Here is a 20089-nt window from a genome sequence, read left to right as displayed (position 1 = left end):
ATGTCTGCCTGTGTCACTTAAGGCAAGGCAGTTTTATTTACAAGCCACATTTCCTAGAATCAAGGTGCTGTACAGGGACATTGAAAACAGTGCAGAGACTAAAAGAAACACGTTTGAAACCAGAAAGCACAGTTTAAAACAGTTTCCAAGCAAAATAAAGGAGGAAAATAATACAAATAGATTGGATAGAAATTTGTTAAACAATTAAAGAAAAATAGAATAAACAGAATAAAATGCAATGATGGTATATGATGGTCATTGTGAAATCTGGTTTTAAAAAACATCAGTCCCAGTATTCCTACCAGGTTTTGTATGTATATATCTTTATAATATTTGTAATATCTACTTAACTTTATTTGCATGTCTATTATCTGTAGATTAAATTATTTCATTTAACTTACTTCACCAGTAGGAACCAGAAGGAAGGAGACAGCCAATCCAATATCATGAAGCCTGAGTAGCACATGAAAAATGTCATACAACATGCAGACATGACGACTTTCCAGACCTGATGCTTGAAGCAATCCGTGGCTTTTACACTAGATTGATTATTTAGTTCCACCCACGTAATGCTGACATTATTGTGATTAATTCCGCTGAAAGATTGACTGATGTGTGTCACTGATGTCTCACACTGAAGAATTAAGTGTCCAGTCTCTGGTGCTTTGGAACCATCTGTAAATATGATGTTAATTTTGCAATATTGTCGAATTAGATTTGTCTTTTAATCGTTGCTGCAGACTTGTGGATAACGAAGCAGATGCTGAATAAGTGCAGCCTCACAGGAGGATTCAGTTGTACCACAAATGCTTGTATACATACATTTTAACCAATTAGGAATAAAAGCGTTAGTCTGTAGATTAGTGTTTAGAGGTGAACACACATCTGAGTACTGTGTGCCTTTTTTATTACTAAGCCAAAACGCCAAATTTGATAGACATGTGTAAACTCATATTGTAGATATCACAGTGACAAACCGCAGCAGCAATGACTCCCTTTCCAGTTTAGCATTGATTTTGAGATTTTTCTGATCACTTCGAAATCTCACCTTGCTGGCTCCAAAGTAACAGAAATGTTGACCCCATATGAGCCCAAGATCCTTAGGTGAGGCCCTTCTTGACAGGCAGATTGTTAAAGTTGTATTTATGCGCTTCATGAAGTTGGGTTTGTTTGTGAAAAAAGATGATCATTCCACCGACAGCAGCTTGGTGTACTGGAACTCTGCTTTGGAAAACCAAGCTTCACGTTCACAACATGTGAGCGTTTTTTGAGTGTAGACTTATCGATACAATTTATTCTACATGACAGGTTGTGATGAGTCAATAGACTGTATCTTTGGTTGAACATGGATGACACGTTAGACTCCCAACGTCCAGACTCACTGTGGTAGTTTAAGGACTCAGGGTGTGTCATTAAGAGCAGGTGTTCCTGGACAAACTCCCACTCAGGTATCTGACTTTAAGGTCACCTACTCATCCCTCTCCTTCACTAAAGAAAAGGTTTGTCTTCTGGACCTGAAAACTCGTGTCCTGACTCCTCTCTCACTCTCTGATCCTCTCCTCCCTCGTCCTTTCTACTTGTTGCTATGAACTGCTTTCAGTCCGGACAAATTAACCACATCACATCAGTAACACAAATGAATACATTTTTATACTAGAAATACAAATGATGTCTGCACACTGCACTATTTCACATGATCTAGTGAATTTACTCCTGACCAACTCTCTTTCTCAATAATCAGTGATTTGAGACATCCACCCATCCATCTTTTATCCATACTGCTTATCCTTTTTGAGGGTCAAGGTAAGACCATAGCTGAACTGGGATTCAAACCGGGAACTTTCTTGCTGTGAGGCGACAGTGTAAACCCACAAAATACACTGACAGGATGTAACATTAAATCATGATAAATTAGAAAGACATTCAGTGGAGCGTATGCTTCCGCCAAGGCCCAACAGTCCCCTAATAAAACCCATTTCAATTCACCAGCTCCAGTAGCTTTTATTTGGATCTGCAGCAAATTGTACACACTCAAAAATATTCCCCTTAAAGATAACTACTTTCTTTCATCATGATCCAAAAATTATGCTCTGATAACAAATGGATTCACACCCAAATTGAATGGATGCTTCCTTGGGTCGGGGCCACCTGTCCACAAAAAACTGTTAAGTATTTTTTGCGAAATCCTGCTAAAAAACAAACAAACACACAAACAAACAATCAAACGCAGATGGAAACATAACGTCCTTGGTGGAGGTAATTCTAATGATAAACTGACATAAAGGAGTACACCTCTATTTTTCTCTCTTTCTGCATTTGAACATTGATTGCATCGTAATCGATGTGTCCTTCCATCACTGAAAGTAGATCCTCTGCAGACAAGGCCGTCTCATTTCGGTTCGGCCTTCGCAGTGCACCCGGCCCATTAAGACCGGCTCCTTCGGGGGCCAGGTAAATCGTGTCCTCCAAAGGATGCAGCCCCTGACTTGAGACACAGCTTTTGTCTAGTTTTATGTTTCTCCCCTTGTATACATACCAAAACACACACGATCACACAATCCTGCGCTTTAATAGCTTTGCATTTATACCACAAACAACAGTAGCAAACACATTATGAGTGGAAGTAGGTATAAAATGAGCATGAATGGTATCTACAAAGATAAAGAGCAACTAGAGTGAAACTGCCAAATGGATGAGGCCAGAAAAAAGAGTTATTTCCACATATTACAGATGCACTGCTGTTGTTTCAAGCCCTTTAAGAAGAGTTTTACAAGCCCTGAACCTGTTTGGAAAAACGGCTCAATTCAAGTTCCCCAAGCATGGCTGGTCCCTGGTCATCACGGGACACACCCTGCACTGTGATGAAGCCACATTGGATTATTGTTGTTGTGTTGATCCGCTGACTAAAGGTTCAGCTCTACTTGGTCCTGTTGGACTGCTTCACGTTCACCTTAGGGCTACATCTGGTCTTTCTGTCAAATGCCTGGATGTGCGCGTACAGTGCACGTGTCTTTACTCCAGGAGAGGTAGGTCTGATTGAGTTCCCTCTGTGTTAGGAGTAGATGGACCAGTAGATAATGTTGAAGAGGATGTAGGATCCAGGAAAAAGGACCCGGGAGTACTTGTCGATGACGTGTGTGTCGATCCACGAGTCGCTGTAGCCGCCGGAGGCGACATGGCCGGTGACCTGGTCGGTCCCCATCGCCAGCTGCACCAGCATCCTCTCCCGTTTCACCCCGTTCTGTTCCGGCATGCCATAGTTCCCTGTGTTGTTGACGTCCATCTCACTGTAGCTCACAGACATCATGCCAGGGTGGTTCATCCCACACGTACACAGCAGCTGCAAGAAGACAACGTATACATTCATGACTTTCAGTCCAAAACACTACATGTCTGAAAGAAATCTGTATCGAAACTGTCACCAAACTGATTTTATTAAGTTATTTAGCATGTTCAGGTTAAAGTTTTGATTACAAATATTTGAATAAATACACCACTGTATTGAAAATTATACAGTTTCATCCACCAGCGGCTGAAGAAAGCTAATTAACTTCAGTAATATTCGATTCAATAAATATACTATATTACCATTCATTTTTAAGTGAAAACTCTCAAAGTGGCTCCACAACTGTTCAGTCACACGTCAAGCATGACTCTTGTCTTTGCTAGTTTCAGTGTACAAATACTGAAAAACTCAAATATTTCATTTTTATTTCACAACATGTAAGTACTTGTCCTTTACTACCTTTTTTTAAAGCTACCTCATACTTCCACTCTGAAACATTTCAGAGGGAATTATTATATTTTCTACTCCTTTATATTTATTTTGCAGCTTTAATTAAACCCTTTTGGCTTAATGTCTTTCAAAAAGGAGTTAATTTAGTTCAGATGTCAAAAACCTTTCCCTCTGTTCCCAAACAGTTCTCAAATGCTTTCATTTCAGTGGATGTTCAGATTATTCAGTATTTCAGTACAATTAAAAGATTAGAAAAACAAGCCATTAGAGTGTATCTGGTGTCCTTATATATAAAACTGTTTATAAAGTATTTTGCTGTAACTCAACCTGCTGCCAAAACAGCTATTTCAGTATAAATTATCTAATGATAACATAGTATCTGATTATATAATATAATAATCTGCCAAAAAAGCACTTTTACTTTAAAATGTAAGCAACATTTAAATCTTAAAACTCTGGTTCTTTTAAACTGTGACTTCATACATCTGCATCTACTTGATATATATATATATATGAATATGAGTGATTGGTACCAACCCTCTCTCTGAGTTTCCTCTCCTTACGCTCTTGCAGCGTGGACAGGTAGTTAACTGCAGCGTACTCTATCACAGACAGGAAGACAAAGACAAAGCTGACCCAGAGGTAAATGTCCACAGCTTTGATGTAGGAGACCCTGGGCATGGAGGCGTTGACTCCAGTGATGATGGTGGACATGGTGAGCACCGTGGTTATACCTAGAGTTTGTGAAATAGCATGTGGAATTGATTAATTAACAGATTTTAAGAAAAAAACAGATTTATTTAGTATTAGTCAGCTGTGGGTTTCCATTTAAGAAGTCATCGTGTCCACGTCAGATCAACAGCTACAACCCAACTGACCGCCACGCCGATTATCAACAAGGTGGCTAAGCCTGCTCACCCAGTGGCACTCTGGCAGGGACGGCCCTGCGGTCGATCCAGAAGGACACCCAGGACAGCATGACCATCAGAGTGGCGGGGAAGTAGGTCTGCAGCAGGAAAAAGAAGATGTGCCGCCGCAGAGTGAAGTTGATGTACAGACGGTTGTACCAGCCTGGGGAGGAGAGGAAGTTAGAAGCTGCTCAGGCCCTTAGAGACGAGAGGCTGATATTCAAAGGCAGCTCTGCAGGTGCGGTGAGTACCTGTGCTGCTGTAGAAGGCCAGCCTGCTGGTGGTGTGGAACTCCTGGATGAGGAACTGCGAGAGAGAAATTCTCTCGTCTGTGTTCAATGAGCGGTTCCCTTCTTTCCAGTACAGCATCAGGTCATCATCTGTATACGCATCTGATAACGCACAGAGCTTCAATCATCTATGGCACAAAGTCTACATTTGTAACATTCAAGCAAAGACTGCATAATACACCATTTCAAGTCTTTAATATAACAGTTAGAAGTTCAAGTGTAAATGTCTTTTCCTTAATCCAGCATGTTCATAGTTGAATCAGGCCAGAAAGAGTTAAACACAAGCTGTGGTTTATTTCTGAGAGGAAAAAGCCACATCAACCATGACCACATCAGTTACTTACAGCTCTCTATCTCCAAAGAGCATGTTTGCGTATCAAGAGGAAAGCGGCTCAGGTCCATGCTGCACATGGATGTGACCGTCACTCTGTAATGACAAAACAATTGATCTGTAGTGATGTAATGTAAAAATATTACCAGAGAAAAAATAACTTCACTTAGGCTCAGTTCAGACCTTTTAGTAACATCTGACCTGAGGCATCCAATCATAAGGATAAACTGTTAAATTTGTCCATTCACACATACGTCATTTGTGTTCACGAAGACCAAATTATGTTTTTACTAAACTTTCAGATGTGTCTGATGTCACTGTGTTGGACATCAGGCATCAGTGTGTGTGTGTGTGTGAGTGTGTGTTTGTCCTTGCACTTTTGAGTGAGGACATTTTATGAAAGTGATGATAGTTTGACCAATTCTCACTTTTTCAATGGACTGTTTGAAGACTTACTTATATAGGTTATATAGGATATATACGATGCTAGCGGATGCAGCCACACAAACGCACACCCTGCACATGCCCTTGGCCACGAGTGTGTGCAGTGATCCAGTGTGCCCGTGAGTATGTGAACGCGCCTCCGAGGAGGCTATCAGAGGACATTTAGTCTAAAAACTTGGTGTAAATGACGCTATTTCGAGTCGAATATGAATGTTGGGGCTTCCGGACACTTGGATGACACCACACGAGCAGCATGGAGACATTTTATGTTTTTTCAGTTTTTTTATTACGTATATAGAAGCTGTCACAATTGACTTCAATTTTATTGGATTCGGCTGCAACACTGTTTACACCTGTGACTCCAAAGGTGTCTTGAGGACTCAAACACTTCACCCACCCCTCCATCGGCATAGTGGTGAGTAGATAATGAGTGAATTTGCATTTTTCGGTGAACTATCCCTTTATGTCTTAATGGTTAAGGTTGGGTAATATGCTAGGGAATGCATTTTGCTAATGAGTCATTGGCTCACTGAAATAGTAGTGTGTGTGTTTGTCGGCATGAGTGAGCAAGTGAGAGAGGGTTACTAAATGAATCTCGTCCAGCTCTGGTAAAGATCTTACCAATTTAAGTAAAGTATCAATCATTATTTGGTGATCAGTGTTGATATTGGAGCCACAAAAACAATCTACGAATGGACACTTGGATGACACCACAGGAGCAATATGAAGGCATTTTATGTTTTTCTTCTGTGGTCTTTTTACGTTTGAAGAATTGGTCACTATTTACTTCAATTTTATTGGATTTGGCTGCAACGCATAGTGATGAGTAGATAATGAAGGCATTTCCTTTTTTGGTGAACTATCCCTTTAAGTGCCCATTGAACCTGGGATGGTTGAAATTACACAGACAGTGCAGTCCTGCTGGAACATACAAAATTAAATGGCTTTTGAGGGGAACATTAAGCAGGTAATAGGGTTGTGATAAAGTTACACTTTAATATTACCAACCAAGATAAATACAGTAAATAGTGCCCAATGACTTTACATTACGAGCCTATGATGAATGTCTAACCTTCAGGACAGGCAAATAGCAGTGTGGGCCAGGGGTTTCAGCAGAGATTTGGCCTTGCAGTGCAGTAATGATAAATGAAAATACATAATCCAGCTCCCAGGACGAATGAGGGCTACGTGGTCTGCAAGCGAGGTCTGCGAACTGTCATCCTCCCTCGCCAATCTGCCTTACTCTGGAAAAATCTCCAACCGGCACCACACAGATTAAACCCCAGCCATGTGATGAATATACTCTATCAGTGTTCTCTCATACATTCAGTTTGTATTGGTCAGCTAGGAATGTACCACAATCTACATCAAGATCGGGATCTTTGATAGCCACAAAATCCCTACTGTGTTTTTATACACACCATTGCCACTAGTATTAATCACTTGTGTAAGGTGTCCCTCATGTTGATGTCATCGTTTAAAATTTTGTTTGTGCCAGTCTGACCGAAAAGCAGCGCAATACGCGAATGTTTTGCAACAGGATGCAGATGGCCGGCCAGCTGTTACTCTCTGCAGAGCTCTGTAATGTGGATTACAAAATCAACCATCTTGGCCCTGAGCCTTGCACTGCTCACCAGAATGACTAGGTCATGCTCTGCAGTATTAGAGGCCATAATTGGCAGAAAGTTATCCCCTTAAATACACATCTTGAACTGTGGCAGCTGCTGCCACTTTGTCTTGGAGGGAGGGCTAATGGCAATTACATCCCCAAGTGCCCACTAACATTATAACCTGAACACAATAACAATAATATACTGTATGTGTCCACTACTGAAGAAAACGGAATTGTTAGATTGGTGTTTGTATAAATTAAATTTGTTTTCTTTGTTATGCCCAGGCTTCATTGGGTGTGTGGTCAATGCGTGACTGCTGCTGCACGTGTCCACTGGAAGTGGCTAAGCTAGCGGACTTAGCTACACGATGGTGTGTCCCATGGTCCATGAATGCACCTCGTGGGAAGATATCAGTGAACTTTTAGACTTAAAACTTGGTGAAAATGACATAGTTTCGAGTCAAATATGAACGACGGGGCTTGAGGACACTTGGATGACACCACACAAGTAGTATGGAGGCATGTTGTGTTTTTTCTTTTGTTTTATCACGTCTGAAGTGTAGGTCACCAGTTACTTAAATTGTATTGGATTCGGCTGCTACAAAGTTTACTTCTGAGACTCCAGAAGTGTTTTGTGGACTCAAACACTTCAGTGAACTATCCCTTTAATCTGTGTGAGAGCCTGTCAGAAGTTCATCCCACAAGCGGTCGGGAGCATCTGATTTCTCCTCACGGCTCCCTGTACACTGCATACAAAAATAATTTCATCATTAAGTGACAGTATTAGGAGTTCAATCTGTGTTGTAAAATATAGATCCAGCTTCTGTGTTTACACATCCTTGTTGTGGTGATGAATGTGAATATGGATCACACATCTGTTTTTTACATATCTCTTTTCATGTGACATCTTTCTTGGTACGCTCGATGTAGGAGACATCGATAAGGAGCATGTTTATCTATTTATTTTTTTGGGGGGGTTATTGTACACAGATAAATGTACCAAACCTGTCTACCTCACTGTTGAGGGGACCCTGGGAAACTACCAACAGTCACTGCTGTCAAGAAATGGTCACAAAACATAGTCCCACTAGTAGCAGATCCATCTCGCACTTGGAAAGAAAGCAAATGTGTTTCCGCAAAGTCTGTACTATTCCTATTCAATTTGTGCTGACTTAACAACTGATCTCTGTGGTTTCATACATGCTGAGTGCTGAGTCCTGCTGACAGTAGGAATTACCTGAGGCTGTACAGGACTTTGCCATCGGGGTAAACTCGCAGCATCACATTTTCAGTGGTGGTGTCATGTGTGAAGGACTTCTTTGAGTGGACAAAAAACATGTCGGGCACCCAGATTTTCTTCACTAGTCGGCCATCAAAAGTCATGCTCTGGTTTTTATTGCTTCTGAAGGACAGGCGTTCATCTTTCCAGTAGTGTCTCAGGTACAGGGTCATTGTGAAGTCCTGAAACAAAAATGCACGTGTGCTTCAGTTGGTTGTTGACTGTCAACAGAGCAGTAAACGTCTTACTCACAGCTCGCTCCAGACATACCATATCAACCTCCGAAATTGCATCCAGGCTTTCAACCTGCACGTCCACTCCAACTGGGACTGCAGGGCCTAGAGAAAGATACATCAGCATGTATTTATACAGTAGCTCACGTGGGTATTATTCTAAAATACATCAATGGATAGAGAAAGTGCAGATGTAACCCAACTGCCTAATTCAGAACTGTCTGGATTATCTGTTTGGAGGTCATAGTTCCTTTTTAAGCCAAACCCTTTGCATCCAACAATAACTTCTGCTGTCTTTCATCCAAATCCCCATAAAAGCAGTTGGGTGCAGATTTCTCAAAAAAATGGCACAGAGAGTATACTCTAATCCTAATTGACCGTAGAGTGCATTATAGTATAAGTTGCGTTTTTTTTCTGTATTTGTACTGTTTCAAACATTCTTCTGTTAGCATACAACTTGGACTGTAGTAGTGAGTCTCATTCAGCTTTCTGTTTTAGTGATGGTAGAAAACCTTCTTTGGGTTCTATGAACATCAAATTAAACCCTGCTCCCATGACCTGTTATTCATATTTCAGTAAAAAAAGTTAGGTTTAGTGTTGTGCAGCTATAAAATACTGTTGAATGTAAAATACTATCCCTGAATAAGTAAATTTTGTTAAGTATTTAGTCAACTTTTCTGAGGACGTTGTGTCCTAAAATGAACACAGTACTCTCATTTCTCATCTTTGAGATGTTTATAAACCTTGACTGGAGTCAACTAGCTGTAAATTCAACTGTTTCAACATGATTTGATAATACACACACCATCTGTCTATATAAGCTCTCACAGATCCATTATCTAACAACCAGTTACTCTCATAGTTCACACCTACCATTGATTTAGAGTCTCCAGTTAACCTAACCCCTCTGCATGTCTTTGGTCTATGGGAGGCAGTACTAGCCACTCTTGAAAATAGATATCAGCGGTCGAGGGAGCTGCCTGCAGAGCTCAGAGAGCAGATTGTGTCCACCTCAGTAAGAGAGGTGAACAAGAGCTCCAGAGATCCTGTGTGGAAGTTGTTGACTTGATTTTAAAGAAACTTATTTCTCTCTATCCACACTATGCACTTTAAGATTAAAGACAGTTAGCATTTCACACGGAAACCTTCAGTAACTAATCAGACTCCATTAGGCTTAAATTCCCTGTTTAACAGCAGTAAAGACATATCAAAGTCTGCTGGGTGAAGGCATTACAAGAACTCCAATCTGAGATTTCTAATTTACAGAGGAAATTCATATGTGAGAGTTTAAAAAGGACATAGACTGGGGCTTTCAGCCCTGCTAATGTGGCAGATTAAGATTGGAGTTATCGAAACCCAAAGCTACAGACGGCTGCTGCTTGGTAATTAATCAATGGTCCACGGCTGCGTGACTCAGACATAATCCTACTCTGGTTACGTCATCTCTACAAACCAGTGCTGGACACTGTATGAATTGAATACACGCCCTTTGGACGAGTGTATAGATCAAATGGTATAGGTTGGGGTTTAGCGTAAAGTCTAAACGAATAATAGATTGTGGCTAATAACTTGTTTGGACGCCGAATTAAAAGAAAGCATATTTGGATAGAGGAAGTAGTCTAATGGCTGCCTGCACGACAAGTGATTGAAACTGAAAGATGAAGCTCCTTACCTCCAAATCCTGGTCGCATCGTAAAGTCGTGGTCGTCTATCCTCAGCAGCTGCTCGGACTTTTTGCCCCCGGCTTTGGTCATATCTGGACTCCTCTTGAATATGGGGCTGGTGGGAAACAACAATTTGAGAGTACATCGCTGAACCACTACGTACAGTTCATTTAAGATGGTTTATTTAGCATTTTTAACACTTTATGCTATTGTACTCAGGTTGATCCCATCTATACAAAGCACAAGTGCTCATCCTTTTATATGTCAGCTACTAGCGCTGGGCAATAAATCAATATCATTTTCATCAATAGCAATATAACAAAGGTTCAATATATATCGATATATTGCCTTTACGTTGTGTAAGCAGTTTAAAATCACAATCTTCACTCTGGAGCAAAAATCTGTCTTTACACTTAGAAATAATAACGTGACATTTATCTTGATAATTATTGATGTGGACTGAACATTTTATATCTTGATGAAAGTTTGGGACATATCGTTCACCCCTTGTGCCTCCAGACTCCTTCATGTCGTCTTTTTGACATGGATTCAGTTTGTATGGAAAAATCGAAATTTAAGTTTGTCAAACTGGGCAAAGTTCAACTGTTTAGTTTGGCTGTGTTTGCACTGTAGCCTCTTTTTTGTTTGTATCAGGTGTATCTGGCGAGTTCAAACGATGATATGGATGAAGCCTGAGATGGTGAACATGGTAACCATTACACCTCCCAAACATCAGCATGGTGGTATTGCCAGTGTTTGCATGTTAGCATGCTAATGTTGGCCTCTAGCTCATATTACATCTGTACCAGCACATCTGTAGACTCTGTTTTTCAAAGTCTGGGTCATAATTAAATTCAGAATTCGGTCTTAGTGCTTTGAGACAGATTACCTCACATTCACGCAGACTACCTACATCTGGCGGAAGTAGCTATTGCAGACAGTGAACAACCCAAACATCTCTTGCCGTCACTGCCACCACAGCAACGTGCCGCAGTGCTTTGGTATGCAACACATAAATCTTATGTATATAAATTTGATATAAATCATACACTTTCATTTTTCCCCCCAATTTTCCTACAGCACTACAGAATTTATACAGAATCCTAACCCTACATATGAACTTCATAAGTCTGAAGGAGGATAAGAATGGATTATATTGGGCTTAGTAGGATACCCAGAAGCGGCCAATCCTCCTCCTCTCGAGATACTGCACACAATAGTGTGATTAAAATGCGATCATGTGCCTTTAAGTCCAGTCGTGCTGCTTTAATCTTCACTATACTCTTTTGTCTCATCTCTGTTATCGTTCTAATTGGACTAAAGAAAAAACAAAAAACAAAACACACACGTCATACCTGCCAATCTTGCGACCCGATCCTTGCATTAGGGACATTTCTCTTTTCGATCTGAAAGGGGGGAAAAACACATTATGTAATTTCACAAAAATATTATGCAATGTTTAAACGGCACTCAAGCTAAGTTGAATAAATCTGTGAAAGCAATCTTTAAAAGATGGGCACAACGAAAAACAGACTTTGGAAGTGTTTACATTTTTTGCATAAACTGCTAAGATGCAACTGTTAATAAAAGAGGAGAAATCCCATAAAATCTAATTCACTCAAGGTGAGTCTGTTTCAACACCTGAAGGTTGAGTGATGCGTGGATGAGGATTGGATTGGAGTGTGTGCTTTAAACACGTTAAGCCTTAGGAAACAAGATAATCTCCACTCTCTGCCCAGATGTCTGTAGGATATTAGATAACATTATTAGCATCATTGTTTAGATTTGTATAACCAATCACATGGAGAATCTCAGTATTGAGTCATCACACAGCTGCACTGAGCTCCAGGCGACATTAGAGGGAAAATAACTTTGCTCAAAGTAATGACAAATATGCCTTTTGCTGATGATGCAACGCTAACCATCTAAAACACACCAGTTAATTCTGAAATGCTGAACAAAACATGTGTTAATTGTGTGAAAATAACTGAAAAGAATCTCCTGAAAATCAAACAAAAACAAATTAAATTGAAAAAAATGACCTCAAAGGACCCTGGACATGAGTTCACAGGAGTTGCTTGAATAATAGCTCATATAAGCAGTTGTATCATTGTAAAATACATTTTTTTTAACTGCACAACACTTGTTTGTAAAGACAATGGGGTCAGCAACACATATTATTGATTTTCAATGTGATAGGAGCTTGTTGAATCAGCAAATGTTACGTAAAATACCCAATCAGCAAGAGTTCGTGAGTGTCAATGTCTTGGTTTCCAAACATCTCTGTTTCTGCCCGCCCCGGATCTTCAAACTAAAATGAGACCAGCAGTGTTTTCCAACGTCTCAGTTTAACCGGCTCTAAAACTCTGGAGTAGTAAGGAGCGTATCTGTAACAGAGTTGATGCATTTTGAAACAACAATATAATAGTATGGATGTAGTCTCAGCTCTAAAACAAACCTTCCATATGGAATAGAGTAGACTCTCAAATAGCTCCAATGTTTTGCCTGTATATTAGCATGTGTAACAGTTATTATTTGTGGCACAAGATGTGTCTGCATTTTTGACTACATAGCTTTTACATTGTCAACATATCGAGAAACAACATAGATCCAAAACACAAGGGCTGCCACATACTCATCACATGATCCTTCATTAAGTGATTGTTAATTACAAAGCATTAATACAAATCTCTGTCATATTTTTGTGAAGCATGAGGGTGATGCAACGGCAGGATGATTCCTTTCACTTCCAAGAACTGTGGTTCGTGAGTGGTCGGTCATAACAGATGTCATTTTGTTGGTCATTTTGTTGGAGGTGAGTGATGATGGTAGGATTTAAAAGTCTAATTAAAATAGAAACAATAATCTCCAAACACCACACAGCAGTGACGAGGAAAAGGCTGTTGATTCAGCTCAGCTTATTAAAGAGCAGTAAACACTGTACCGAGCATATACAGTAGCCTTGTGAGAGTGATGTCTGCCTTCCAGATGTGTTGAACAACTTCTTTGTAAATGGGAACGTTTTCTCAAACATTCGGACCAGATGGCACATGTTCGTATGTCCTGCACCTTTGTGGCCTAAAAGGTGTGCAATGTTCAATAGTCAAAATACTTAAAATACACAATGCACAATTTAGAGGTCCTCCTTGTGCATTTTCAGGGGAAATTATACTTTAGAGGGAAAATATCTCAGTCACACATCCTCTAGCATGATGGCAAGTAGTGGATAAAGAGAATGACATCACTTCCTGACCATTGGCTATCACTGACAATGCTTCTGACCAATGGGGATCTATATACAATAGCTTTGTGTGAGAAATTAAGCTGAAAAGAGTAATCAGAAAAACTGGTGGCAAACAACAAGAATCATAAGAACAGAAATGACACATTGGAAATTGTTACCATTATTACATCACTCTTGTTTACGGTAATTCAATCTATTGCCTTTGCGGTCACTGTTTTCGTCCATCTATTAATCCATTAGGTAAACCACTTATTAAGTCTATAGCCTATCTCAGCTGACAGTGGGTGAGTACACCCTAGAGAGGTCACCAGTGTATTACAGGAATGACACCTAGGGTTGGGGTAATGGTTTTTATAATTATGATTATAAACCCTCCAGTGTTGTTTAAATAGCAAATGCACTTGTGCCAATCTCAACATCATTGGACATGTTGGTCTGAAAATGTGTAGTCAGGCACATTATCTTGAACCTGGTCTGTTAATTGAGCAGTATTCCACTGTCATTCTTAAGGCTGCATTTACTGCATTATCAAGGTAGTAATATGTGCCTACATGTGCGGGTGCAGAATGAGCGCATTCCATCCTCAGTACAATCCTTTTGAACAATGCACCTGCCAAAGCAACCTGTTTTCCTGCTGTTAAACCAGCAAAAGTGGATTTGGACACATCATAAGTGAACGTGCACCAAATAGCTTTACACCATGCTCTTAGATCAATAAAATGCAGCACAGTATGGGTTATTTTAGACCTGCACTGAACTCCTGATAATCTCCTGACATTCTTCGGAGGAGCTGTGTGTGAGAACAAAAATGGCAGCGTCTCTCCAGAGTTTTTCCTGCCACCCCCCCCTAGTAAAAACTCCAGATAATGTCAGAATGAGCCCATGTGAGAACCCAGGAGGGGATTATCCAGAGGATTCACCGCCAGCGAGTGGGCCCGTTGATAGCATTTCTAACACGGAACAGACGCAAAACTCACAACAACTAAAATAATACAAATATGTCACAATGAAATACAGGAGCCATAGGAGACATGGACGAAGATGTCAACTTGGAAAGACAATGAGATTCGAATGTGTTTGGTGATGAGGGCTGATGCTGATGTCGATGTGCTGTAAACAAAAGCGGAACTTATCTGGAACATCCTGCCTGTAGCACCACCCCGCACCTGAACACTGAAGAGATTTCTGGATTGTTGTGCTGGAGGATCTCCTACTGCGTTGTTGCATCTGTCCATCACCTTCTCAGAGGGTGTTGACACCCACTGTCAGATGTTGAAGAATTATAATGGCATATTGGGGAAGGTTCAGTCTTTGGAAGTGGAAGGTTAGACCAGTCTCTTCTAAGCCGCAATTGCAGTGTTTTGCCTTCACTCATCAGCTTGGATGCAGTGAAACTGGGAATGATTAAGCATCCGATTGAGTGCAGCACACGGAGAGGTCAAACAGCTGATCAGCTGTCAGGGCACCGTCTGGTTTCCTTAATGGCCTTTGATCAACAAGTTGACTTGAGGACACCGAGTGTTTTAATGAAAGACTGAAATGGGCAGCACAGAACATTCAAAGATACCAAGAAGTGGAGCTTGCCTCCAAGAAGTGTAACGAGTAGGAATCCCCCTTACGGTTGTATAATTGTGTAATTAATATGGTGCAGCTCAATTTCAGGCACTGACAAATAAAATGTCAAAACTTGGCACGTAACAAAAGTTGACACTAGCCTCCCTTGACATTTTTACTTCTGGAAAAGGGAACATGCACATTGCGTAGGCCTCATAGGGCTGTTCATGACTGTTGTTTCAGGACTGCACTTCCCTGAAACACCTTTTCGAGAGAGTCCTTACAAGAAAAACAACATCATTGATCATTTGCTTTAACAGCTACAGCAGTTTTCCGAGGCCTCTCTTGGACGCAAATAATGACTGTTCACCCATAACACGAACGCAACTAAAAGTAATCTATTACAAATACATTTTTCTGAAGTTAAAGTATTCATTTCCTTAAGAAATCACTGAGACCCCTGTGACTGATCTACACATATCTTTTGGATACCAAAGGGTCACAAGATAAATCTGATGGGCCATGAGATATTTCAGTTATCTAATTTTCTATGAATTATTTTACATATTATGCAATTGGAGTTTGAGAATTTTAATTTCCCAGATAATCAAAATTTCTATTTGATTGTCTAATAACAGAAATACCTGTACAAACCATCCATCAAACCTTAGGAACAAGTAAATCCCAAGTTTTAACAAGTCAGGTCAACTAAGCTATTCGGATCTAACATGCTATCTTTCAACAGACGGAAAGGTGTGACACGTTTTACATTTGTGGTTCACTAACAATGCTGTTAAATTGCTGGCCTTCCTTCCGCCCGGCTAACCTTTGCCCGAGCCACAACAATAGCAATAACTCAGAAAGCACATTAACACACTCAGAGGACGTGTTACATAATCAGAGTAAGTGATTTTTCTCACCAGGCACACGTCACCTTTTGTTGCAGTCAGCTAAAAATGGAGCTTTGATTGCCGAGCATGTAGGCGAGCTCTTCCCTGATGCTACATCACATCAGTGAAGAAAACACATTGACAGAGAGGACAGATCCAGTCTTTGACGTGGTGTCCAAGAGTTCTGGGTCCATTGTCCTTTAACTGGAAGGTGTTGGTGCATAGCTGATGCGGTGCACTATGGTTTGATTGAAACTATGGTGTGATCGAAACACCAGCAGTCCTCCAGAAATAATCATTCTTTGGTTATTCTAGTTCATGTTGGAAATAAATCTGAATTATGTATTATATATTTGGAGAGTCTGATCCCTGTTGTCACCAAGAGGCAAAAAACACAACACTTTTATAGGGATAAGGTTTATAAGGTCAAATCAGGCAACTTCTTGTTTTACCTCTCATGTAAGTCATCTAAGTTTGGAAATAAACAAGCGTCCTGTTACTTAATGCCACACTAATAGCAACCAGTCTAATCATTAAAGTCAGTCTAGCATTTGATCATAAGCTCGGTTACAGTTGATCTGTAAACTTGCCATAAAAAATAAGACAAAAGTATCTGTACACATGCACAAATGCATGTGTTGTAGGTGTGATCTAGTACTTCCACAAACAGCACTACACTGTTTGTGTATGTTACCATTTGATGCACCGTACCAATATTTGCATATGGCTAATGTTCATCTGCAATCCACAGACAGGCCACAAATACAGCTTCTGCACACTGACAAAACAGCACAAAGCACAAAATGCATGGCACACATTAATACATCACACAAACGCCTTGTCAGCACCACAAGTGTGTTAGATAAATTTAAAATGAGGATATATGAAAAACAAATATAATGGTGAACCAAGCTAAATTAATATAGATTATAAAATAGTCAGTTGAGTAGCTTTAAACAGGTTTTTTCAATTTGACTTGAAATTCACTGACAGAGCTACAACTCTGTGAGTCGCCTCCTGAGGTGTGGCTTTCACACAGAAAGCTGAAAGGCTATAGTAAAATCTATTGTAGAAGATATTTCCCCTTTAAAATTGCACACCGATTTGAGAAAAGTGTAAAAAGCACTCGAGATGATTTTTCTCAGGTATCTTGATGCTGAATAAGCATCCAAAAGGAATCCAGGGGTCTGACACCAGCATGTCATACAAATGGAGGGAATACACAAATGCCTTGGCAACATGATCTGAACATTAATAGTGGTTCAGCAATATAATGCTTTCAAAACACATCTGTATTTACTCATGTTATAACCATGCTGTATTGCTGAGAGGAACTGAACCTCTGACTGGTCAATCCAGTCCATATCTGTACCCAGATACATATCACAGCTTTATTAGCGGATATTTCTCCAGTTATTACTTGCAGACAGAAGCTTTACGGAGCCAATGTCAAAGCGATGCAATCCCTAAATCTGAATAAATGACATTACATCATCATAACAGGATACCGACGACAGAAGAGAGGCTGCCCTCTTGCTGACCTATAACCAAATGTCACAGTGTCATGTGCTAATTTCATAACCGAACTCCGGGAAGTTACGAATGGATAAATCTGAAAATTCTGTTTTCCAGTGACAAATACCCTGCCAAAGCAGTCACGAGGGCCAGCAGTTGGACCGATACCAATAATCCCAACTCAAGGTTCGCTCACCAGCTTTCAACCGCATTGGTCGTTCACTCTCACAGCTTTCACAGTCAAATGGAGAAACACGTTGGGATTTTAGACTTTTTTGTCACAATGAGGGGTGAGATGGTGTTAAAGCCGGCAGGGGCTTGTCTCAGGAGAGACCATAATGTTGGAGGGCTCCCAAAGCAACTGAGAATAGAGTTCGACTGCTGTTTCCAACTGTCTCCAGAGTTCAACTTCTTATGTCTTTCTTTCTTACCCATATCAAACACAGATCAGCTTGTAGGCTAACCTTAAATAAAGATGTATTTTTGGAATGCTGATAATTGTCATAACAAACTGGAATAATTCATTTATCATACCCCTAACGCTCGTACTTGTTGTTAGGGCATATCTGTATAGTAAAGAGACATTACAATTCCATGGCACCTCTTTAGTAGAAGTGTGAATTTAAAGATTTTTTACGCAGGCTTTAAATAATTCAAATGACAATTTTCAGCTTTACTTGCATAGCATCAAAAGTTGGCCATGCATCAAAAGCAAATACAGTTTGCAATGCTCAAGAATAATCTGTCTCTATGGCTCAGTTTCTTTCTTTCTTTCTTTCTTTCTTTCTTTCTTCTTTCTTTCTTTCTTTCTTTCTTGCTCATATCTTGATGGGGTTATATAATGAAGAAGGATCTGCCAATCACCATGACCCAAACACAAATTTGATTTCAAAGAAAACCCTTTGGAGGTATAGTCTAAGAAATAGCTCCAATTCCCTGATACCTGTTCACCCCTTTTGGTAGAAGTGTAAATATTTAGATTTTACGCGCGCTTTAATTGCTTAAAAGGACCATTATCATTGTCACGCACAGCATCAAAAGTCAGCCAAGCCTGTCCTTCACTCCTACGGTCGTGAACTCACCTGCAGTGTCCGTATGGCTGCGGTGTTTGTCCCCTCGGACGCGTCAGCCCGGACACACCGAGCATCCACAGCAGGTTGATTAGCACGACATCCGTGTGCATGGTGCCCTCCGTCCCAAGCCTCTCCAAACAGGGTCACAGCTGCAGGCTGCTCCAGGTGCTTGCTGCTGCTGCTGCTGCTGCGCACAGGACGCGCGCTCCGCACATGTCCCGCGCCGTAAACATAGTGAGAAACTATACATAGAAGCCACGGTATTTAATCTAACAGAGGAGGAGGGTACGCGGTTTCGCCTAAACCTGCAAATCCTCCGTGTCAGATGGCTCGGATTTGCGCTCTCTGCGCTCTGAGGATAGGAGCGCACGGGTTTTTCTCCCCGCCTGGCACGAGTGGAGTCCTTCACCTCCAGTTACACAGGTTAAATACTGACCGCTGTGCAGCATCTAATCTACACACACAGTCCTACATCCATGATAAAGGAGGATGAGGGGAGAAACATGCCCTGACGCAACATATGGCTTTATTTAATTGCTTTTCTCCAAATGTGTATCAGGATGCTGGCTGGTCCGGGAACCTGGAGAAAGTGCAGATGATGATAAATGATGATTTGGCACATTTGGCTGAATAATACTGATTTGATTGTTTTGATGCATTTGCATTGATGATGTATAATCTGTATCACACTATAGATAGGGAGTTATGTAAGAGCCTGTTAATCCAATGTGAGTGTGCATGTAGACTTTGAACTTTGGGTGATGGAGCCACACGCTGAATGCAGGCACGTCACCTCGGCCACACACACTGTCACAATGATATGTTGTGTTGTTGTGTGTTCAATGTGTCTGGAACAATTCCACAGGGGAAATAAGGGCAATTTTAGATATTCAGTAAGTGTTGAAGCTGCTGCATTATGTCATGAGAGTTTTCACTGACAGAAATCTTGGACAAAGAAAGAAGGATACCTTGCATATTGTTTTGTTGGTTTCTATAAAATGTTTACCACAGCAATTGCAGGCGAGAATAAAGAATGTCTACCTGATGGGGGAAAAAAAGCACCAAACCTAATTTGAGGTCTGTTGTATTTTTGTATGTGTGTTTGAGATTGAATATTTAAAACCACCATAATGATAGAGCTCTACTGACTTAATCAAAAGTCGATGAAACTAGAGTAATAATTTGGAACAGCGTATTCTTCTGACTATTGAGTTTTGTCATTATTTATTTTCCTCTGGGACTGCACTCAAGACTTCATTAGGGCCTTTTTCCTGCCAAAAGAAACTTTGGCTTATTGATAACAGCGTCTGTAAATG

General features: G+C 40.5%; 1 protein-coding gene across 2 annotated transcripts; it reads right to left on the bottom strand.

Annotated features, from left to right (window-relative positions):
• Nucleotides 1-1985: 1985 nt before the first annotated feature.
• Nucleotides 1986-19101, bottom strand: LOC118099097 (gamma-aminobutyric acid receptor subunit rho-1). Of its 2 annotated transcripts, none has more exons than XM_035143372.2 (10): nt 18783-19101; nt 11853-11903; nt 10506-10612; nt 8871-8938; nt 8559-8782; nt 5279-5361; nt 4896-5036; nt 4655-4807; nt 4373-4470; nt 1986-3340 (listed from the first exon to the last, which is right to left on the bottom strand). In XM_035143372.2, the coding sequence occupies exons 1-10, from the start codon at nt 18881-18883 to the stop codon at nt 3053-3055; spliced, it is 1314 nt and encodes a 437-aa protein (XP_034999263.2). In that variant the 5' UTR covers nt 18884-19101; the 3' UTR covers nt 1986-3052. The 2 variants fall into 2 exon arrangements, with proteins under 2 accessions (XP_034999263.2, XP_034999262.2); XM_035143371.2 differs by having other exon boundaries at nt 4274-4470; nt 18783-19098.
• Nucleotides 19102-20089: the final 988 nt, after the last annotated feature.

This window comes from Hippoglossus stenolepis, chromosome 20, assembly GCF_022539355.2.
Source record: "Hippoglossus stenolepis isolate QCI-W04-F060 chromosome 20, HSTE1.2, whole genome shotgun sequence".
Taxonomy (NCBI): domain Eukaryota; kingdom Metazoa; phylum Chordata; class Actinopteri; order Pleuronectiformes; family Pleuronectidae; genus Hippoglossus; species Hippoglossus stenolepis.
The sequence above is the reverse complement of the archived record's forward strand: the minus strand, read 5'-3'. Positions and strand labels throughout refer to the sequence as shown.